The sequence below is a fragment of the Sesamum indicum genome, linkage group LG13 (assembly GCF_026168435.1).
Source record: "Sesamum indicum cultivar Baizhima isolate 11 linkage group LG13, ASM2616843v1, whole genome shotgun sequence".
In the NCBI taxonomy this organism is placed as follows: Eukaryota; Viridiplantae; Streptophyta; class Magnoliopsida; order Lamiales; family Pedaliaceae; genus Sesamum; species Sesamum indicum.
Window position 1 is genome coordinate 11,367,585 of NC_142669.1, and position 21,539 is coordinate 11,389,123.

A 21,539-nucleotide genomic window follows, 5' to 3' on the forward strand; every position below is an offset into this window, starting at 1 on the left:
TTAGGTCTGCTAGCTCAGTAAAAATGCAGGTAAGCCTGTGGGCCTTTGCTATCTGTTTATGGGCCTTTTGAGCTCATAGCCAGGTGAGATAATGTGTTTTGCCTGTGGGTTTAGTTTATAAAAAGTTTAAGGGTCATCATAATCTATTTATATATTACACAATTAATTTAACCATTTTAAATTAATTGAAGTCAAGAACTATTAACTATTTTAGTTAATATTCTACATCTTTAATTGAACACTTGAATTAAATATTTGTTGAATTATTCCCACTAATCATATAATAATTCATCCAGTGAATAATCGAATCAAGAAGATGACCTTCTCTAGCAAAGTGTGTGATGACACCTCAAATTCACCTTTGTGATAGTCACGGGCTAACAACTATGGTAACTTGTCAAATTAAATTAATCTAATGAATTAAATTATTTTGAATATTTTTCTAATTTGTTAAGATCTAAAGTAAGTTTAAAAATAATTTTAAAATCTAGGCAATATTGGAACATATTTCATTATTGATATGGTGGGTTCAGCTAGAATCTGTTTCAATTATGTTACAAATTCATTGGGGCGATTAAAAGCGTATTAGCTCATTTGGTTAGAGCATTGTGCTAATAATACGAAGGTCACAGATTCGATACCCGCATGGGCCATTGTGTCAGTTTTATTACTTTCTTTTGATTTTGTCCTATAAAACATTTAGGGGGCCATTGTGTCAGTTTTATTACTTTCTTTTGATTTTGTCCTATAAAACATTTAGGGTTTGGTGCATGAAAAATATTAAATCTCATTTAGTTGATTCTAATAAGGTTTCAAAAAAATTATTAATTAATTTTTTCTATAAAACTAGTCAAGGACAATTTAACATTACTTTTCTTAAGCTTGTTTTGATAAAAAATTTCAAATTTAATTCGATGCATACCAGATTTGTTTCACACTACACGGTCGAAGGATTTTCAAGAAAAATCTTATGATCAATGGGGACTAGCCCTGAAATAAGCCACTAAAGTTATTCTAAAAAAGAATAAAAGAAATTTGAATTAAAGTGAGAGTGATTGTGTAGAATAATGAAACAATATATATTCATGTAGTGCAAAATATAGGCTCCAAATGACCTAAAAATTCGGAGAAAATTGAGAGGATAAGAGAGAGATTTAAAGTGAGCGTTGATGTTACAAAGGGACTGCACAAGGCCTCTATTTACAGAGCAACGTACGGAAGTTGTTGAGGAGAGTCTTATGCCATTTGAAAGCCCTTTGAGTTGGCTATTATTCAAAAAACACTATTTTTTATTTGGGCTTAGTTTGACTGAGATACATTAGGTGGACTGAATCTTGCTATGTATTTTAGAAAATTCAGGAGGAATTCGTCAATCTACTAGGAACCACCTGTAGATATTTTAGGATAACATGTCCTAATTTTTTGAAAAGTTATATGACGTATCCATCCAGTTATATGATTTAGTGTCAGGCCGAAATGAGCTTGTTTCTCGGGTCTACCAGCTCAGTAAAGTAGTAGGTAAGCCTGTGAACCTTTCCTTCCTACTGATGAGCCTGTTGGGCTCATAGCCAGTTGAGTTAATAGGCTATACTTGTGGGTTTAGTCCATGAAAAGTTTAAGGGGCATCATAATCTATTTATATACTACACAATTAATTTAACCCTATTAAATTAATTGAGGTCAAGAACTTAGTTAACATCTACATCTTTAATTGAACACTGGAATTAAATATTTGTTAAATTATTCCCATTAATCATAAATAAATTCAACCATTGAATAGTCGAATCAAGAAGATGACCTTCTCCGGCAAAGTGTGGAACCCTTTAAATTCACCCATGTGATAAGGAGATAATTTGTTCATTTGCGATATCATAAGGGGATTACTTGCATTTTTTTCTATTAAAATATATACACAAATATGCACATCAATCCACATATTTACTATATAATCATATTCAATTTTACAAAGCAAACTCATATCTCATGCAGATATGATGTTGCATTTGATTTTTCAGACCAAATAACTGTCTTTTCAATTAAATTAATACAAACAAGTTCAAAGTTTCAGAAATAAATATCACAATATAACTTTATAGTCAGCTAAGGAATACCATATAATCTATACTGATTACAAAAGCATAATCAAAATCTTTCAAGAAGAGAAACATATACAGTGAAAGAGTTTCCACGTTCCAAATGATCTTGAAACTTGAAACATTTGAACTGAAAGTCCAAAAATCTCCTTCATGCAAGCGTTGGATCTGATCACAATCTGTGAATTCATCCCTTGCAGCCTCTTCGCTGTTCAATTCAAGCGAAGATTTGGTCCTTTTTAGTGCAATTCTGGAACCCTAATTCTGTTGGAAGCTCATCACAATCTTCCCACGTACCACAGGTAGATTTCCTTTATTTTCTCCTAATTCCATCATGAAATTCAGTTTCACGACTGAATTGGAATCCCAATTCCCTGAATTTCTCCGCACTGCCCTATTCTTTTGGTTTTATGTTTTTAAATTCAATTATATGTAAGCCCAAGTGAAGATTCTTCAAAGTTGACACTTCTCTTGTTGATTTCAATAAGAGATCATATTTTTTTTATTTTGTGGTTTCCAGGAATTTTAAATGGAAGACGGGACAACGATTGAAAGGGAAGTCTCTAATGATCACACTGTGGAAATTGCTGCGGATGAAGCGTCGTCAAAGATTTCTCAGCTGAAAGAAAGGATCACTGATCTTGAAAACGAGAATGGTACAATCATTCGGGAAAATAAGGAATATAAACAGAAAATTGAGGAGTTGAAATCCTCTGTCAGAGATTTAAGCGCTGAGAATGTGGACTTGAAAAAGCAGGTGAACAAAGTGCAGTCAGAAAATAAGGCCTCACAGGTTGTGGTAGCTCGAGCTGCAAACCTTGAAACCGAGGTGTCAAGGCTGCAACATGACTTGGCAGCTGCGATGAGTGATTTGAAAGAGTCATCTGAGGAATTGTCGGACTTGAAGAGGGATTTGGTGGGGATGAAAGTTAGGGAGAAGGAGAAAGATGTTAAGTTGGGGGCCGTTGAGATGGAGAAAGCCTTGTTGGTGGCTAAAGTTGAGAAGTTGGCTGGGGGGGAGAGTAGTTTGAGGGATGAATTACAGGTGAAGGAAAAGGAAATCCGAGGTTTAAAGAAGAATGTTGAGGAGTTGGAAGTAGTGGTGGGGAGTAGTAAGAATTCGGAGAAGTTGAAGAACGAGTTGGAGAAGACGATTGAGAAAATGAAAGCTGAAATTAGTGTTCTAGAGCATAGTTTGGATGAAAAAGAGAAGGTGATTAGTGGGCTTAAATCAAAGGAAAGAGTGGTTTTGGATGGTGGTATTAATGGGGATGCCATAGTCGAGAGCGGAAAGAAGGGATCAATTGGTGGTTTGAAACAAAGGGAATGGATTTTTGTTGGGGGATCAACCATTGTTGCTCTTGCTGCAGTGGGCATCACATGCTACATACATGCCGGAAAGAAACATTGATATAAATTCTCTTTTCTTTGCAAGAAGTTGGAGCTTAGAACTACTGCTCTTCTGACCGAAAAAGAGGAGTTTCAATTTTGGTAGGTACCATTATCTAGTTTTCATTTTTAATTGTGACTTTGGTAATGGTAGTTGACAGTTTTATATTGTTGATAATATCATTTGTGGGTGAATGCTTAATAATACTCTTGTTTTCTTCTAACACTATGTATGCTTATTTGCCTCCATCATACTTCCATGAGTTATTGTCTAGTGATAGAAGTGTCACCCCCCCCCCCCCCCCCGAAGGGAATCCAAATTAATATTATGGCTCAATTGAGCCAGAAAGTTGGAAATGAGCAGCATTAAGTACTTCTGGACGAGCTTCATCAAAGTGGAATTAGCTACTCTAGGAACAAGGGAAATCTGTAAAGGTTGAAATAAATGAGAACAATTCCTGATATCGCGGAGAATGTGACCAATTTCTGAGAAATCGTCCTGCGATTTTTCTTGATCAATCACTTGTGAAGCTCTTTGAAAGGCCATGAGGCTCATAGTATCCCATACAATCCACTACTTGTGAGTTTCTCAGTTCTTATGCTTTAGGTGATAAGTAGCTCTAACATAGGATCTGGAATTCATGGTAACGCAATTTTTCTTAAGATTAGTCCTACTGAATTCACAAAACTGCTTCGTGGATCTTGTACTGTTTTTAGCAATTTCAGTAGGCTGGTTAAGATGTTTTGGCTTGCAGGACAATGTTGCTTGGACAAATGAGTTGGCATTTTTATGTATTTTTTTTTGACAAAAAAATGTGATCTTTGTATGCTCTAATCTAGCAAGGCTCTCGTTCGACATATGATATTTGTAATTGAAATACATGTGTAATGTTTATTTTCTGCGTTCTTGGTACCTGGAGAAACGACAGTAGACCTGTTTAGATATCCTGAGCTTTCTTGTCTGGTTTATGTGTTTCCTTCTTGCTTTTTTGTGCACCATTTTTCTCCGGTGGTTGAGAATTTTTATAATTAATAGAGTAAATGCATTATCAGTAAGATAATTGAGATCATAGTTGTTAAAGACGCATGGCGCATCACGATGCAAAGGTGTCCTGGAGCTCTAGCGCACGGCACAACGAGTCCCTTTCTAAAGCAAGGCACATAATTTTAGAAATAAATCGAATATTCATTCATTAAATACTTCCAACAGGAGGCAGAATCGTCGCACGGCATACGCTCAATTACTGCGGGACTTCTGCAGAATTGTGATTGAAGTCCAGAGTATAAAGCTTGTCTAGTCCTTTAGAAGGGCTAATGGAGTTGGCTGATTTTTCTGGCAAAGGCAAGAATGGGTAGGAAACTCTCAATCTATCGGCTTTACAGAACGCCCCTCTCCACTTTTGGACGCTGATGTACGTAGTACTTATATTCAGCTTCTCATGTATCTATTATGGATATTATACTTAACTAAGAAAAAAAAAAAAAAACAAATTTTTTAATGTCAAAACCAAAAAAAAAAAAGAAAGAAAATTGATGGGGTATTACCCCTATTTATTTAAAAAGACGAAAAAGCCCCCCCTTATGGATAAAATCACTTAAAGAGAGCGAGATCCGCGTATTTGGTGCGCCGGTTGGATCCTCGGAGCTTTGACCCGAGCGAAAACCCGAAAGATCACCCGATTTAAGTGATGAATGCTCCGCCGTACGATTAATTCAAATGGTGACACGTGGCCCAATTCATACCGTACACTTGGGCCCTATAAATATTTCAGACATGAATTATTTTGAGTTAACGCGTGTTTATTGCATTCATCTTTGAGCTTACAAATCGCATATTTCTACCTCGATCCGAATGCTAAAATGCTAAAATGTGATTAAATATTTAATATGAAAAATATTTATAATATATTAAATAATAAAATATATTAAAATTTGAAAGTTGACTGTAATTATACTTTTAATAATTACTGCAGGAAACCCTTCTTTTCATTTCCACCGCTCAAAGACAAAGAGCCGCTTCTCTGTTCATCAATGCTGCCTTTACTCTTCTAGCTGGAATGTGGTGGAAATCTTGGAAGAGAGAGGCCTTCTCTATCCCACACCACCGCTGCAATCCACCGTACTGACCTCCCTCCTCTCAGTGTCTACTGTGGCTTTTCGACCCTACCTCCGAGACTCTCCACCTTGGTAGGCTTCTCGCCATTATCGTTCTCTCTTGATTCCTCCGCTGAGGCCACGACGCACCCGCCTTCTTCGGGGATGGCACCGGACGCTTTTACGACCCCTATGGCAAGAGCCACGGGAGGCCCCAACTCGACCCCGTCTCCCTGGACAGGAATATCTGCCTAGAGCATTCTGGGAAGTCCGTCTACGCCGTCTTCTGTCAAGATTTTAAGCAATTACCATTGGTGGAAAGACGTGAAGCTGCTGGATTTCCTGAGGGATGTCGGAGAATTCGCGAGGTGGGTGCCATGATGTCTAACGAGCGCGTCCGGAACAGTGAATCGCAGAAGGGAATGAGTTAGACCGATTCACCTACCAGCTATTCCAGGCCTACGGTTTCCTCTGTCTTCTCCGCGATGAAGGTGTCACCTTACCAGTTCTATTAGTAATCCCTCCCCATCTCCGATGCTGATGTTATTATCAGGTTTATCAAGATTCTAACTTTCCTCAGCGTGAAAGAGATTTCGCAGATTGAGAGCGAAATGCTGAACCCAGCATATCTACCCAATACTGGTTAGCGCAGGCTTGCCGAGCAGGTAACCCGTTTCGTCCATTGGAAGAGGGATTGCATGGAGCGCTCAAGGCTACGCATGTCTTGAGGCCTGGTCATGCTAAAGTTGGCTTAATTGGAAAACCAGAAACTATTGGAGAAGATGTTCCTCACTTTTCTCTGCGGCAAGATCAGGTGTTTGAACCTTTCTCGTTTGGATCTCTCAGATCTCTCTCGGTCTGTATCGACTTGCTTGAGAGTAATTGGCAGCCTGCCGTCTTCTCAAGCAAGGGGAACTTATTTGAACAACAGAATTGATAGTGAGGCCAAGAGATTGAGCCTGATGGCATTGTTGATGCCATTAGTTGTACTCTGGGAAGAAGAACAAGATTGACTGTGAGAATATCGTGATCTTTCTGTAGCTATGAATTCTCGATTCTTGAAATTGGCCTGCGGGTAGAACATACAAAATCTTGACCACATCTTATGCAAGAAAACAATATTTTGCCTCACTTTCTTATGCTTATTTCTCCTGTATTACTTGCTCTACCTCAAAGCTATTTCAGACGATCACCATCTCTACGCTCTGGAATCATAGAAGATTCGATATTTTAAGCAGAACATGCCATATGTTGACATCCTTCAATTTCATCTTGCAGTATGTTTTAAACTCATAGAACGTTGGCATTTGATCTGAAACTCTTTCATATGGGCCACAGTTGTCCAAGCTTCATCTTTTGTGAAGGTTAATAGGCATCCTTTTCACAGTGAAGTCCATAATTGTACTTAGATGAACTTACTAATTCATCCCTGTGGTTGATATGAAACAATTCTTGCATACATCTTCAACGTATCGTATCCAGGGCTTCTCTTTTTCTTTTAAGTTCTGCATGCTCCTCTGCGATATTTGGTTTTGTGTTTGACTCAGTTGCATGAACCCGTGGGCAAGGCAGGGGTGTACCAACTACCAAGCATTTTCAGTAGAAGGGCTTGCTGGGCCCTCCGAATTAGTTAAAGAAAAGGAACAAAAGCCCATGATTTCTTTATTAAAGAAAGGGAAAAAAGAAAAAGAAAAAAACCTAACCTGAGTCAATTTCTCTCTCCGCACCAGCAGCGACGTTCTTCTTCGACCTGAAGCGATTTTGAGGTATAATATCTTCTTCTCTCTTTCTTTGTGCTTTTTCTTAGTCTGTCTTCTTGTTTTCTTTTTCTCTTGTTTCTGCTTTCGTCCCGTATTCTACTGCCTTTTCTTTCTTCTCTTTTCTCTCAAAGGCTACTGTAAATTGTACTATTATCTTTTTTTTTTTTTCTCAGACCAGAAATTTTGGTAAAATTATTGATTACTTTATTATGATGTAATTTGTTCTAATTATTTAGTGTCATAACTCAATTTTTTCTCGATCATATATAATAATCTGCTGAACAATAAATTATTGATTTTTTTGTTGTAATTGTGAAATAATTGGCTGATATTTTCTTTCTAAAATTCTGGTTTTAGTTTGCTTTTCCCCCCCCTGAAAATTTGGCTAAAAACCTAATTTTCTGCCTTCTTTTCTACCTAATCTTAGACATGCTGATTTTGTTCAAAATATTAATGGTAGATACATATATAAGTAATTCCTGTAAATTTGTGTATGATTGGAAGGGCGTAGCATTGGTGCACCTTTAACAACTATGGTCAATACAAAGAAAATAAAGATGCCGCATACATGTCTAGCTTTAGTTCAACTTGTATTTAGAACTTACTGCCATTCTTGATTGTCAAAAAAATTACATTTTTGCTTTCATATTGTATTTAAACTTCATGTTTGATTGAGTACCATTGTTACCAATTCTTCAAATATGGTTTTTGAATTAATTCTGGTGACTTTTTCGTGGAAAGAAATGCCTTAAAGGTGCAAACTGCTACTTGTTACGTGTTTCAGTTCTGCAAAATGCTATTTTTGTGTTTTAGGGTTGGGGAAAAACGCAATTTTAATCTTAGTCTTGTATGAATCTACTTTGATAACTTTAAAATGTCGTCTTTGAGGATTCAAAATGCCGGAATTTGCTAAAGTGACTGAAGTGCATTTGACCAACTTAATTGGGTGCCGTCTTAGCAAATTCCAACTATTTTCGTTCTCAATGTGCAAAAGTTTTAGAATTACAGGACAAAAAAAATAGATTCGTATAGGACTAAAAATTTTCATCCCCTATGTTTATGGGACTAAAATTGCAATTTTCCCTTTAGGACTGCAATATGCTCGTTTAGTTTATTGTGAGGGTGCAAAATGAAAATCATGCTCATATTTTGTGGACTCCAATTCATAATCAAATATTTTGTGGACTCCAATTCATAATCAATAGTCATTAATTATTTCTATCAGTCCCAAACCTAATCGGATCTTCTAGGAAGATAAGTTTGAAAAGTTAGCAATGTGATTAGTGTTGACTTTTGTTATTAACAGGGCATTTGACTGGTAGGTAAGTCATTCAGATATCCACTCCTTCTCATGCACTTACAATCTTTGTAGTTGACACAGGACAGAGAGAATCTGATAGCAATGAAGGGGGCAATCAAGGCTGCTGTAGCTGATGGTGTGCTAACTTTTATGTGGATTTTCTCTGCATCATCACTGGGTGCTCTGACATATCTTGCTTCTTCTGCTCTGGGTTTGACTGAGGGCCTTGCTAGTCTTCTCATCACCACCATCTTCATATTTCTTCTCTTGTTCATATTTGGAATCATCGGTGATCTTTTAGGCGGTGCCACCTTCAACCCCACAGCCACCGCTGCCTTTTATGCCGCCGGAGCTGGTGGCGGGGACTCTCTGGTCTCTGCTGCCCTCCGCTTCCCTGCCCAGGTTACTAATGGGTCTCGCCTCTTTATTAGTGCTTCTCTTGCCTCATTTTTGACTAATTGAAAGTGAATGGAAGTATTGTTATTTATTGTATTTACTGAAAATCTTTGTCATTCACAACAACAATAAAAAAGAACCTTTTAATGATACAATAAACACCCCTTTTGCGAAAAGTTGTAAATTTAGCTACCATCCAAACTGCGATTGTCTGAAAACTAAGTGAAAAGTGGAAAAAAGCTAAAGTTGGAGTGTAAGGAAAATTACGCAATATTCACAATTTTATTAAATAAGTTGCAAAAGTTAGTAAGGAGTTGTTTATAACTTTTGGTTATATCAACTTAGTATGAGTAATTTAAATGCAGAAGCTGTAATCAAAGATGCTCATTTCAACATATTATTTTCAGCTTGTAACAAGCTGATAAGCACTTATTTTTAGTTGTTGCCAACACCCTCTTACAGTTTGGAGTTGATTTTCTCACGATTTAGAGATCTATTCAATTTTCTCTAAATCCAAACTATTTTGCTAACTTCATGGCTATGTGTTCAAAGATTTGGAGGCTAGTGCTCTCAATGCATATTCCCTGCCAATCGCTTAAGCGTAGAATAGCAATGTGGATGTCAATTTTCCTGAAATAAACATTTTTATGCGTCAACCCCCAACGACATACTATAGCTGGACCGCATGGGTAAAGTTATATTCCCTTTTCATTTTCATGAAAAAAATGAACATTCCAGTGTTTATTTGACAGGCAGCTGGTGCAGTGGGTGGTGTGGTTGCAATTTTGGAGGTGATGCCAATGCAGTACAAACACATGGTCGGGGGTCCTTCTTTAAAGGTTGACATGCACACTGGAGCAATTGCCGAGGGCGTTTTGACTTTCATAATCACCTTGGCTGTCCTCATCATTGTGCTTAGGGGTCCAAGCAATCCACTTATAAGGAACTGGTTGCTTGCTGTGTCAACTGTTGCACTAGTAGTTGCAGGTTCCAGTTATACAGGACCTTCCATGAACCCTGCAAATGTAAGCAATACATTACCTTTTGTTATACCTTTGCATTTCGGAGAGCATATCCACAACTCGTCTTCTATACCTTCCATAATATATGTTCAATATGTTCTCTATCTGCCCGACAATCTTAATTAAATTTGAATTAGATACAATAATGAACGATACTATCCTTTGCCTAGATTATTGATAAAAGGCTCGAACTTCCTCTTATTTTTTCGTCAGTAAGATTCATGAAATTGCCAAGTCCTCTGAATCTCTAGATAATAGAAGCTGATCTTGACAACTTTCTTATCTGGAGAATGTCATGTTATCGTCCCAAGCAATAACAACTGCTCTAATTATGAATTTTATCGACCATGATAGGCTGTTGGACTACTGTTCGTCGAAACCACAAGAAGATTTATCCAAACCATTCTTCTCTCTGTATTTGATTATCTATTTGAAGCAAATTTGAGGTCCTCCAGTCTCCGTACGAGGAAGATTTAATTCTCAATCTTGATGTTTATCCCGTTTTATGTTGTCTTTTTTTCCTTGAATGAGAACTCTTTACTTCATTATTTGAGAAAATTTTAATCGGTGACACAGTATATAAGGCAAGGCGCCTAAACACCTTGCAGATTTTCTGGATTATGTATCTCGCAAACGATTTATTGGTTTGTCTGGCAACAAATGTTCTCATGTACAGAACAGCTTAGACCAATTGTTCTGCAGAGCTCCGGACTAACTTTGATTTTCCTATATTGATATTGTGCAGGCATTCGGTTGGGCTTACATAAACAATAAGCACAACACATGGGAGCAGCTCTACGTTTACTGGATCTCTCCCTTCATCGGAGCAATACTTGCTGCATGGGTTTTCCGTTTTCTATTTCCTCTCCCGACGAAGCAGAAGAAAGCTTGAAAGGCGCGTAAGTAGATTTAGGGTTTGTGGATATCAGAGATTTTCAACTTGTATTTTCACCTCTAATGGATATCGTAATGGCATGTATTTCCTTGATTACTATTCAACTCTATTGCGAATAGCATAGTGAATAAGTAAGCGATATTGCCTCGTCTGTCAATTGTATTCACATCCAAATCTCTACATATTTGTGTGATACTTGTCCTTGAATTGTAGAATACCTATACTATGGACAGGTAGGGTTGGAAAATAATCAAATTACGCGATGTTTGATTTCAAATGTATCAATTAAAGCTCGTTTGAACTCGATTCGTAGATTTAATTTTTTGTTTGATAAGTTCTGACTTGAATTTGATTTGATTACTAAACATATTGTCAAAACATTGAATTCGATTCGCTCCAAACCTGAGGTCGATGGATTGGGCTTGGTAGACTTGATTTCATATTTTTAAAATAGGATAAATTATAATAAATTTTCTTGAAATTTGATATAACGATCGATATTTTCTTAATTTTTTGATGAAATTATATAATTTTTGGATAAAAGTTCGGACTAGTCAATTTCGTTCTTGCTATAAATTTTTTTAAAAAAATTTAAAAAAAAGTATAAAAAAAATTGAAAGAAAGTGGACAAAGAAATTTGAAAAATCCTAAAAAATTATCCACTTAGTTTGTAATTTTTTAAAAAACTTTTAAAAAGTAAATAAATTATAATTTATAGTTGACAAGAGTATTTTAGTCGGTTCTTCATAAAAAATGAACGAAAACCTAACGAAACTTAAATGATTGAATTAATTGAAATGATCGTTAAAATTAGGTAGATATTGACAATTTTTCAAATAACGAACGGGTATTATAATTATATCAAATTTTAGAAAACCTCGTTGTCATTTACCTTTTAAAATGTTAAAAAATATATTTTTAAAATAATAATACTACCACAATTTTATAAATATGAGAGTAATATTAATGAAAATTTCATTTGTTTTAATTAATTTATATATGCATGTTTTAGGTTATAATACTAAAACATTGAAAATATGTTTTACTGATATATTGAGATGTCTATAAACTATTTATATTATTATATTAATTTATAAAAATTAGTAAATTATTCTAATGTATTTTGAAAAATAAAGTACATCATCCCTATTAATGGTTTAGACAGGTGATAATTAATTTGCTCCATTTTTTAAAATACAGTGATAATTTACTACTCTTTTTCACAAAAAATTTTTTTTACTCATTTTTCATATCGCAACGACGTAAATTACATTTTTTTCTTTTCATAAATAATATTGAAAATCAAACCGACCCTAAAAATTTGAATCCAATGCAACCACATGCATTAGTTGATTGTTGTTTTTTCCATTGTTTCGTTTTGACAGAATTTAGTGGTCAGATCACATGCTTCATTATGCCAACTTTAATATATGTAGTTATTAAAAGTTAAGCTGTGTTACACCAAACTCATAATCATTGGCTTACTTATTTTTTTTTTTTATTAATAAAAATGTATTTTTTAAAATCATATAATAAAAATATAACAAGTCGTGTTAGAGAATTTTTATTTTTTTTAAGAAAATTGTCGAGTAGCCTCGGGGAATTAGCACGGCCACAACTCTGGGTCGTCGATTGCTGTTCACGATTCAATATTTACTTTTTTTTTTTTTTTTTTTTTAAGATGTAGACAAGATCCACTATTTGTTTATGTTTTTATTATAAGATTTAAAAATATTATATTTTTATTATAAATTTATTTTTTTATAATTAAGAAGTAAGTAAGCCAACACTCATCAGTTTTTAACAGTATGCCACACAACAAATCTTGCAATTTAACTATTCTTCAGACAGTACTAATCTCGCCCTTGGGGAGTGCGATATTCCGCAGAACTTCCAAGTTGGAATCCAGCGAATTCAAAAATCATTAAAAATGAGAGAAGATCGACAGAAAAAAAAGGATTAAATATAATTTTGATATTGTCAGTAGTTAAATGTATTAAGTGGCAAAAACTTTTATTTTAGAGTAATTATGATGTGCTCATCTGAGATTTGTTATTGTTACATAATAAATACATTTTATTATTTGAAAAATTATAAATACCCCATTTGAGTTAGCGTTCGTCTAACAAATATCCCTCTACAATAGGTTGCTGCGAGGAGTTATTTGGTAGATGACCGTTAGTTTTAGAGGGATATTTGTAGTTTTTAAATAATGAGAATGTATTTATAATTATGACAAATTTCAAAAAATTTGTCGTAGTTTACCCTTTATTTTGTCGTAATAATGAATTTCATAGTTTTTGATAGTGATAATTGTTCAGTAAAGATTAGTACCTACAAGAATCGACAAAAAAATTATGCATAAGGTTGTTACTAAAAACGGCAAAAGTATATCAACAATCTAGGAACGATAATTATTTAATATCATTGTCACTATATCTGTACCGTAATTTAGTTCGTGTTGTATGAATGTATGAAATAATTATCTATAAATATGATAATTTTATACATAATTTTTATCACTAATGATTATATTATGATAAAATCAAAATTATTAATAATATTTTATTTCACCAATATTATGGGAATAATTGGTGAAACCATCCACAAAGAAATTTGCAATTAACTTCAAACTTTGCTATGATTACATATATACTTTCCACATGCACTTTGAATCTCAGCTTCCCTAACATGTTCTTGATAAATATATATATATAGTAGAGTCTACCAATAAAATATTGTGCATTTAACTTAGAAAATAAATAAATGAAAAGAAGATGATTGCTTTGATGAGTTACATATTTGACCCAAAACTATGTAAACTTGGGAGAAACTCTAATGGGCATTCCTTGAGAAGGGAATGGGAGGGGATCCATAGTGATAGGCTCATCAGGACAGGCTAAGGACCACTCATATCTAGTCACAACATAGTGTAAAAATATGAGGATGTTGAGCTTAGCCAGTTGGTATCCTGCACAAAGCCTTGGCCCTCCCCCAAATGGTACATATGCATATGGCTGAATGGGTTCTTCAAATCTACTTGGTTTGAACCTCAATGGATCTTCAAAGTACTCTTGGTTGTAGTGTGTTCCATATGCAGTCCATAACACCTGCATTGCAAGAACAAGAAGGGTTTTTGTTAATCTTGAATTATATATATATATATACTTGTTTGAGAACTTGTTGAGGGCCGACGAGTTCATGTTCGTGGAGGGTGTTTGGATAAACTTATTTTAAAATGATCGTGTAAGGCCGTACATTCAGGTTATAAGATGTTAGAAATGACGTGATTTGTTAAGGTTTTGAAAATATAAAGAAGCTTTATAAGCTCATTTTTTAAGCAATGTAACGGCATTCTGCACTGCTTTGTAAGATTTCGAGCATTTTATAAGATGTTTTCAAGAGGTTATGAGTAAGCGTGTTTACAATGCATGTTCATTACGCTATCATCCCAATAAGGCCAATGCTAGCTGATGATCCAGCTCGGACGGGATGTTAATATGATTCTATTAGGAGGTGAAAAGAAGTTTTACCTTCCAGCCTTTTGGAATTATGTATCCGTCATACTCGATATCCTCGATTGCTTTTCTGAAAGAACCGAAAATGGGAGGGAAGACTCTTATGCTCTCGCGAGCAACTTGCCAGGTATATGTCATCTTCTTCGTATCTTCATATGTGAGAGTTTCTCCGGGGCTTTTGCTGCTCATTATGTTGTTGTGTTCTGGTATGGACGGTCACGGGAACGATAAATAACATAAATAAGAAGTTCTGCTGAGTACTAGATAATATAATTGTACTGAAGTATGAAGTGCTGGAGTATGTGAACATTTGGGATGGATACCTTTAAAAAGGGTAGAATAGCAGTCCGGATGATGAGCCAACATCCTGAACGTCATGGCAATGGCGAAAGATGTCGTGTCGTGGGCTGCAAAAACGAGCAAAACGACGTTGTCTACCACCTCAACCTCACTGATCTCACCACGAATAAGTGCTGCAACTAATCGGGACAGTAAAATTCCTTCTTCCTCTCCTTTTTCTTGTTGCTTTTCCATGTCGTTTCTCTTTGTCCTGATGATTTCAACCAACATGTTGGCAATCTCGTTTCTGGCACTCTTTGCCCTGGAAAATTTCGAACCTGGAAAGTTGACAGGGGCTGCAAATACCCCTTCCAGCACCCTCTCAAATGTTTCCAGCAATCCAGGTTTCACCTCAATTCCCAGCAAGCATTCCAGGACAATGGTAAACGTCAGAACTTTCGTTAGACGATAAAGGCTAATAGTTTTCTCCCCACCATTCCAATATTTTTCCATGTGCATTTGGATTGTCCTGCACATTCTCGGCACCAGAATTTCCATGCCGGCGGAGCTAAGGCTCGTAGCAACAATAGCACGAAGGCAGCGATGGGCCTCCCCTTGTTTCTCCATGATGGAATTCTCGCCCATCAGCTGTACCGAAGAAGAAGGCCACGAGCTCACTACTAACTTGAACTCATTCGACAAGAAGAACTTATTGGCGTCAGCCCCATTCACCACCACCGTGGGGGACCCCATCAGCCGCGTTTTGAATGTTTTGCCATGTTTCTGAATCCGGGCTTGGATGAAATCTTCATATAATCTGTTCTTCTTCTGGGCTTTGCAGAAATCTATCGTTTCGCCAATCCAGGGCAGCCCCATTTGCCCTGGCGGCAGCCTCTTCTTGCTCTTGTTCTTACACCTCTTGCAGTGTGTCAAAACAAGGGCCAAAGCAACAGCAAGAAGGGCAGAAATGGAGACAGAAACAAGAAAATTCATGTCAAGAGCCATCGGCAAATACACGAAAAACAATCGACAGGAAAAACAAACTGACTCAGTATAGCTGCTGTTCAAGTTATGATAAAAGCTGCTAGTTTTGCAGCCTATATATACACGCGCGTTGTGCATGACGGAATGTAGAAATAGATTGATTAACAATCAGTCAACTTGTTGATCTTCGACAAAAATGGTCGGCCAATCATGCAATCATAAACATCCCCCTACTTTATGAATCTATGAACGAAGATGATTTGAGCAGGAAAGTTTTCAAAGTTGGTCCGGTTTTACAGATAATCAATCATATGGATGAGCATGTGCTAGCTTAGCTCTCCTGCACTGCAACTTGATGGCACAACGCGTAATCAGAACCACACATCATGCGTCCACCATCATCATAATATATCTGAAGGAGAGGGTTGAAAAAACATATGCAGGATCTTTTAAAACTGCAGTGGGCGGCCACATTAGTCAAACTGGATTGATATTGTTAATCAATCAGCAGAGTATCCCTTGATATCTGCTCCGCCTGTTGCTTAATCTTGAGCTGTAATAGCTTCTGGTGAAAGTCAAATGCTGGCATGGAACTCCAATCTTCACCTAAAGCTACAGTGTTCATCGGACGGTCCATAAAAAGAATTATTGCGTTTCATACGGTATATATATTATACGTTCACATCGCCTGAGGATTAGTCTGATTATAAATAAATGTCTATAAAAATCACAATTGCCTCACTTAAGGTTTGTTTCCTCTTAAATCTAACTCCTTTCGATGGGATTTCAAAAAATTTTGTATGTGATATCCCAAAAAGTCCCCTCACAAAAATTTGACTATTTTTTAGAACTAAAATGTCCGTTGGATCGAACTTCAATAGGGCATCTCTAACTATATTGCTGGCATCGCATTACTTTAAAATAAAGATTGTCGGTGATAAAAAGGTAAAAAGACAGCTAGATATGACGTGAGAATATATAGTGAGGACAAAAAGAAATTAACTCAAATGTTATTGTTTATTTTAGGCATTTTAATTGTACCCTTTTCGTGTAAAACTAGGAAAGAAAGGTGCATGATCAGAAAATACTGGTCGTTTCACCAATTTTATCTCTCTCTCTCTTTTTTTCCCTTTCTTTTGAAAATAAGAGGGTACTTAAGTAATTTGATACTTTCTCAATTGGGTTAAAAGCGTTTTGTAAACACTTACAGAAATAATTATAATTTTCAATCTCAAGATGTATGCAGATGTAATTTACCCTTATAAATATTTTACGTATGCTAATTCAGCATCATCACTTAGTATTAACACTTTCGTTATTGCGCTTGTATCAAACATATCATGACGTACTGGTAAGAAATACATTTTTTAGCAATACGTGCTTTAATTTATTAGGATTATACAAATTGGGATTCCTTATAAGTTCCAGACATTTTTTTTTAAGACTAATAAAGAATTGGTTGACCAGCAAGTAGTTGAGCACATCCCAGAATGTAAAGGATTAAATTATGTTAAAAACACATGATGAGGTAGTGGATCTGCATGGATTATTTAAAAAGATGACAACAAGGTTCAAGCTATATAACTATGGGAATATTCAAAGCTCTAAAAATTTCGGATAAACTACAAAGTAAACTGCTCTATTGCTTGAGAGTGTGGCAATAATTCTCAAAACCTCGAGAGATTGTCTGCACCGTCCAAATCCTTTCAAAAAGCTGTGAGAAGCTCAATTCTCAGAATAATACACTAAGTCAATTTTTCCCTGCAGCTGCCTTTCTTTGTTGCAAGGGAAAAATGCGAACAATTCTTCTATAATATTATGAATAAGTAAATTATTCTTATGTGAAAAATAAAAGAATATTTCTATGTATTTTTTAAAATGAAGTAATTTATCTCCTTAAAAGGGAGGTAAATTGTTCTATTTTCAAAAATATTGAACCACCATTTCTCACTAGATTTAATTTGTTTTGTTTGGCAAATATTCAGAAAAATTACAAAAAAATTAAATAAATTTTAGAAAAATAAGAATATGTGTTTAGAGGTGGCAAGACAGCAGTTGCAGGCGGCGGTGTCAGGGACGGGGTAGGCGAAGGAGGAGAGCAAGAGGAGGCTGTGGGGGGTAAATGAATGTGATCAAACAAAAGAGATACCGTTTCAAAATTAATGATAAGGTGCCGGAGGAACCATTCTAAAAAGTGTATTAAATCAAGTGGAAATTGTTGATGCAAATACTGTTCCAATATACTTTCTACAACATAGATATGGTCGTTCCGATTCACATTCTACAGCATTGACCCAATAGTTCCAACATATATTCCAAACAAAGGACTAAGCATGCCAAAATATATTCCAAATGAAGGTTCAAATAGGGTTCCAACACTCATTCCAATATATATAACTCGCACAATCAAAATCATGCCAAAATATATTTTCAAATAAGTCGAAACATGCGTCTTTCTTAAATTCAAATTTATGTAGATAGTGTTACAATCACCGTTTCAAAACATGTATAAAAAAATTAAAAATAAAATATTCCAATAGAAAAAGATGTTTTAAAAAACGAAATACATTTTCAGATACTCAGACATATTTAGAAACAGTATCTGAACAAGTGGTACAAAAGCCGTTGCTAAGTAGGAAACAATCTATCCCATCCGTTCCAAAAAATTTGGAGCACCATCTATTACGACGAAAGGGCATCCGTTCTGTAACCGTTCCAAAATTAGGTCCAACAGTATTCAACTATTAATTTCTCGTCTAAAAAAAAACAATTTTTTGTAGTGTGATGTGAGTAAAAAGTTGCTCGATTGGGTATGTTCAACTTGAGATCTCTAAATCTGATTTTCACAAATTTTGAAACGAGGACCTGTAAAAAATACATTAGCACTTTGGCACCTCAATCAACAAAAAGTAATAGAAAATAAAAAATGAGTAAGATAAACACAATGTCGTGTGAGAAGTTTAAGAGTATTTGTGCTTTGTGAGCATGAGTGTTGCAAAAATTGCATTACCCTTCTATGAGGGAGAGGCCAGTTTTATAGCCTCCCTCCCCTATCTGGTGGCGAAGTACAATTCCCTCAAGACTTAGGAAGACGGTTGCTGGAGATAAAATTCTGCATATTCGGAGGAAATCTTGGTGTTTCGGGTGCAAGCGATTTTATCTTTCAAGCAGATAAACTCTCTTGCAAGATTTCTAAAGTGTAGTTGTAACGAATCCTCTTTGATCTTGGGACCTCTCAACTGTTATATGAAGTTCCCTTTCAGCTAGTCGGATATGCTACCACCACCTGTGCATGAGGGCATGCTAGGGTCCAGGTGGTTGCCACTTCAACCTCTTGTTTGGGTCTAGAAGTAGGTCTCCAAGCCCCTTATAAAGGCATTCTTTCCTAACAGACTCCTCCAGAGGACCCATGCCTGAAGGCCTTCCTCCTTAAGCCTTATGTAACCTTGGGTCTCCATTGGGCCTTTTCTTAGCTGGACTCCTTCTTGGACCATGCATATTTTTGGGGGCATCGATTAATATCAATACTTTTGTTAGGAGGTTCTACAATTATATTAATCATATTTAAATGTCAAGTTATTGGATATATTTTAAATTTATACTTATTACAATATTATTTATATTTTTCTTTAAGTTTTCACTTTGAATATTATTGTGCATAGATGTTTTTGCATTTATACTGCAATTTTTTATTTAAAATTTTTAGTTTGCCTATTTACTTTTAATTATTCATAAGAATGTAATTGGTATTATCATTTTGTCCAATATTCATGGCTTAATTTTCCATATTGTATTTGTTGTTATTATATGCTTATGGAGTTATATTGACATAATTTGATGCTAATTTGTAACAATAAATAGATTAAAATCTGGATGCAATTACATGGTAATTCATAGATTAGAAATTGAGATAGAAATAGAAAAAGTGCCTTCGTACCACAAAGGAAAATGATGGAAAAAGGTTGGGTATAGATATGTATATAAGGGGTGTGTGTGGGTGAGTGTTTTTACACTCAAGTTTGTCTCACATTGGAATTTTATTACAAAAATAAACTCCTTATATTAAGTTCAATGTTCAAGTTTGACTAGAGTGAACATGGGGTTGCCACACATGCGGGCTGCAACCCGCTCATCCTGACCCCGAGCATGGGTGCTGGCGTTAGGTCTCAAGATATATTTTTGCAGTAGAGAAATTTGAATTTATCCAGACATGATCATAAATATTTTTCAGTCAAAAAGTTTTTATTTAACAGTCTTAAATTTTTTGATTAGCCGTTTTAGAATTGATCGGCGATGTTGAGGATTAATATCCGAACTTATTCTGAAATTTACTACCTAGCTGTTGCTGATGGCTATATAAGGCTGGATCCTCTTCATTTTCAAACACACCACCAACATCTCTTCCTCTCTTCATTTTCTCTCCCGAGCTCTACCTCTCATCCAAATTTGAGCTTTCATTTCAGTAAAGTTTACGAGTGTTTTTCGAGGTATTCTTCAGTAGAGTGCAATACCGATAGAATTGAAATGTCTTATCCTGAAAGAAGTTGAGTAGTATCCAATGCACTGTAGATGGGACATAATTTCTTCAAGGCAAGCAGAACATTTTTGTGATTCAGTTAGTTTGCAATTTCGGACCCAGAGTTGTTATGATACAACTCCTATTGTAAGTTCTCGGTCTATATTTTTCCTATTAAAATAGTATCTCTAACTATTTTACTGTTTATTTGTTCCAACATGGCTGTTTGTGTTTATGGTTTCAAAAACTTTCATTATACATATCTGATTGAATTTCAAAAATGGCTCCGACTTCATCAGCACAGCTTCACTTCGACTCCATTAACAAGTAATTTTTCTTTTTTGTAATTCTTTTTTATAGTTTGTAGAAGAAATTTGAATGCTTTCAAGGTGTTTGTTGAAATGCCTAATTGAATTTTTGTTGATGTTGTTTGGTTGTGCTTGGGCTTTGGTTAGATTTTGTTTGGTATGTATTTTGGACAACATTGAAAAAAAATACTAAAATCATTTTTCTTTTAAAAAATTTGGTTTTTCGATTTTTAAACCGAAAAAACCAAAAAGAATCATTTATAACCGACATCGAAAAGAAGCTTTCCAGTCCGATTTTGGTTTATGATTTTAGGTGAACCGAATTTTTGATTAACCAAAAATTCGGTTCAATTCGGTTAACCGAACTGAACACACCTAAGTACAACTGAAGTACATGGGATAGGAAGCGTGGACTTGAAGTTTTTCAATGTGCAATCTGTCTTTAAAAAGAGTTCATCATGTACTTACTATTAGGAGAAATATAATAAGTGGTTCTGTAATAGTTAGTGAGGGTTATGAATTATCTTTTAAATTTAATAAAGTTGTAATTCAACAATTTGGTGTTTTTGTTGGCAAAATAACCTGATGGTTTGTTTAAAGTTCAGGTTGAAAGCAATAAAGTTGATGTTTCTGACTCTGTTATTTCGAATGTTGAATCTTCTACTTTGTGGCATTGTAGATTATGCCATTTAAATTTAGGTTCAATCAAAAAAATGATAAATTTTGATTTAATTCCTAGTCATAATATTAAATGAGGTCACAAATGCTTAGTCTGTGTAGAAGCTAAAAAGTTAGAAAATCTTATCAATCAGTTGAAAGGGATTCAAAATACTTAATTTAGTTCATGCTCATATTTGTGACTTGTGAGTTCAATGTAAAGACCATAAGCGTCATTTTATCACCTTCATAGATGATTGCAGTAGATACTGTTATGTTTTTCTCCTTAAAAATAAAGATAAAGCCTTAGATAAATTTATTTTATTTA

General features: G+C 35.3%; 3 protein-coding genes and 1 pseudogene across 3 annotated transcripts; 3 read left to right on the forward strand and 1 right to left on the reverse strand.

The window, feature by feature from the left end:
• The first annotated feature begins 2,110 nt into the window (after positions 1-2,110).
• Positions 2,111-3,708, forward strand: LOC105177059 (peroxisomal and mitochondrial division factor 2). Its single transcript, XM_020698836.2, has 2 exons — positions 2,111-2,395; positions 2,614-3,708. The coding sequence occupies exon 2, from the start codon at positions 2,623-2,625 to the stop codon at positions 3,502-3,504; it is 882 nt and encodes a 293-aa protein (XP_020554495.2). The 5' UTR covers positions 2,111-2,395; positions 2,614-2,622; the 3' UTR covers positions 3,505-3,708.
• Positions 3,709-4,568: 860 nt separating this feature from the next.
• Positions 4,569-6,707, forward strand: LOC148784506 (tyrosine--tRNA ligase, chloroplastic/mitochondrial pseudogene; annotated as a pseudogene).
• A 138-nt stretch (positions 6,708-6,845) lies between these two features.
• LOC105176845 (aquaporin SIP1-1) lies at positions 6,846-11,106 on the forward strand. Its single transcript, XM_011099777.3, has 4 exons — positions 6,846-7,342; positions 8,709-9,038; positions 9,785-10,057; positions 10,800-11,106. Exons 2-4 carry the CDS (start codon positions 8,739-8,741, stop codon positions 10,944-10,946), a joined length of 720 nt encoding a protein of 239 aa, XP_011098079.1. The 5' UTR covers positions 6,846-7,342; positions 8,709-8,738; the 3' UTR covers positions 10,947-11,106.
• Positions 11,107-13,708: 2,602 nt separating this feature from the next.
• Positions 13,709-16,183, reverse strand: CYP718 (cytochrome P450, family 718). The gene is made up of 3 exons (XM_011100081.3): positions 14,791-16,183; positions 14,483-14,670; positions 13,709-14,059 (listed from the first exon to the last, which is right to left on the reverse strand). The coding sequence occupies exons 1-3, from the start codon at positions 15,866-15,868 to the stop codon at positions 13,763-13,765; spliced, it is 1,563 nt and encodes a 520-aa protein (XP_011098383.2). The 5' UTR covers positions 15,869-16,183; the 3' UTR covers positions 13,709-13,762.
• Positions 16,184-21,539: the final 5,356 nt, after the last annotated feature.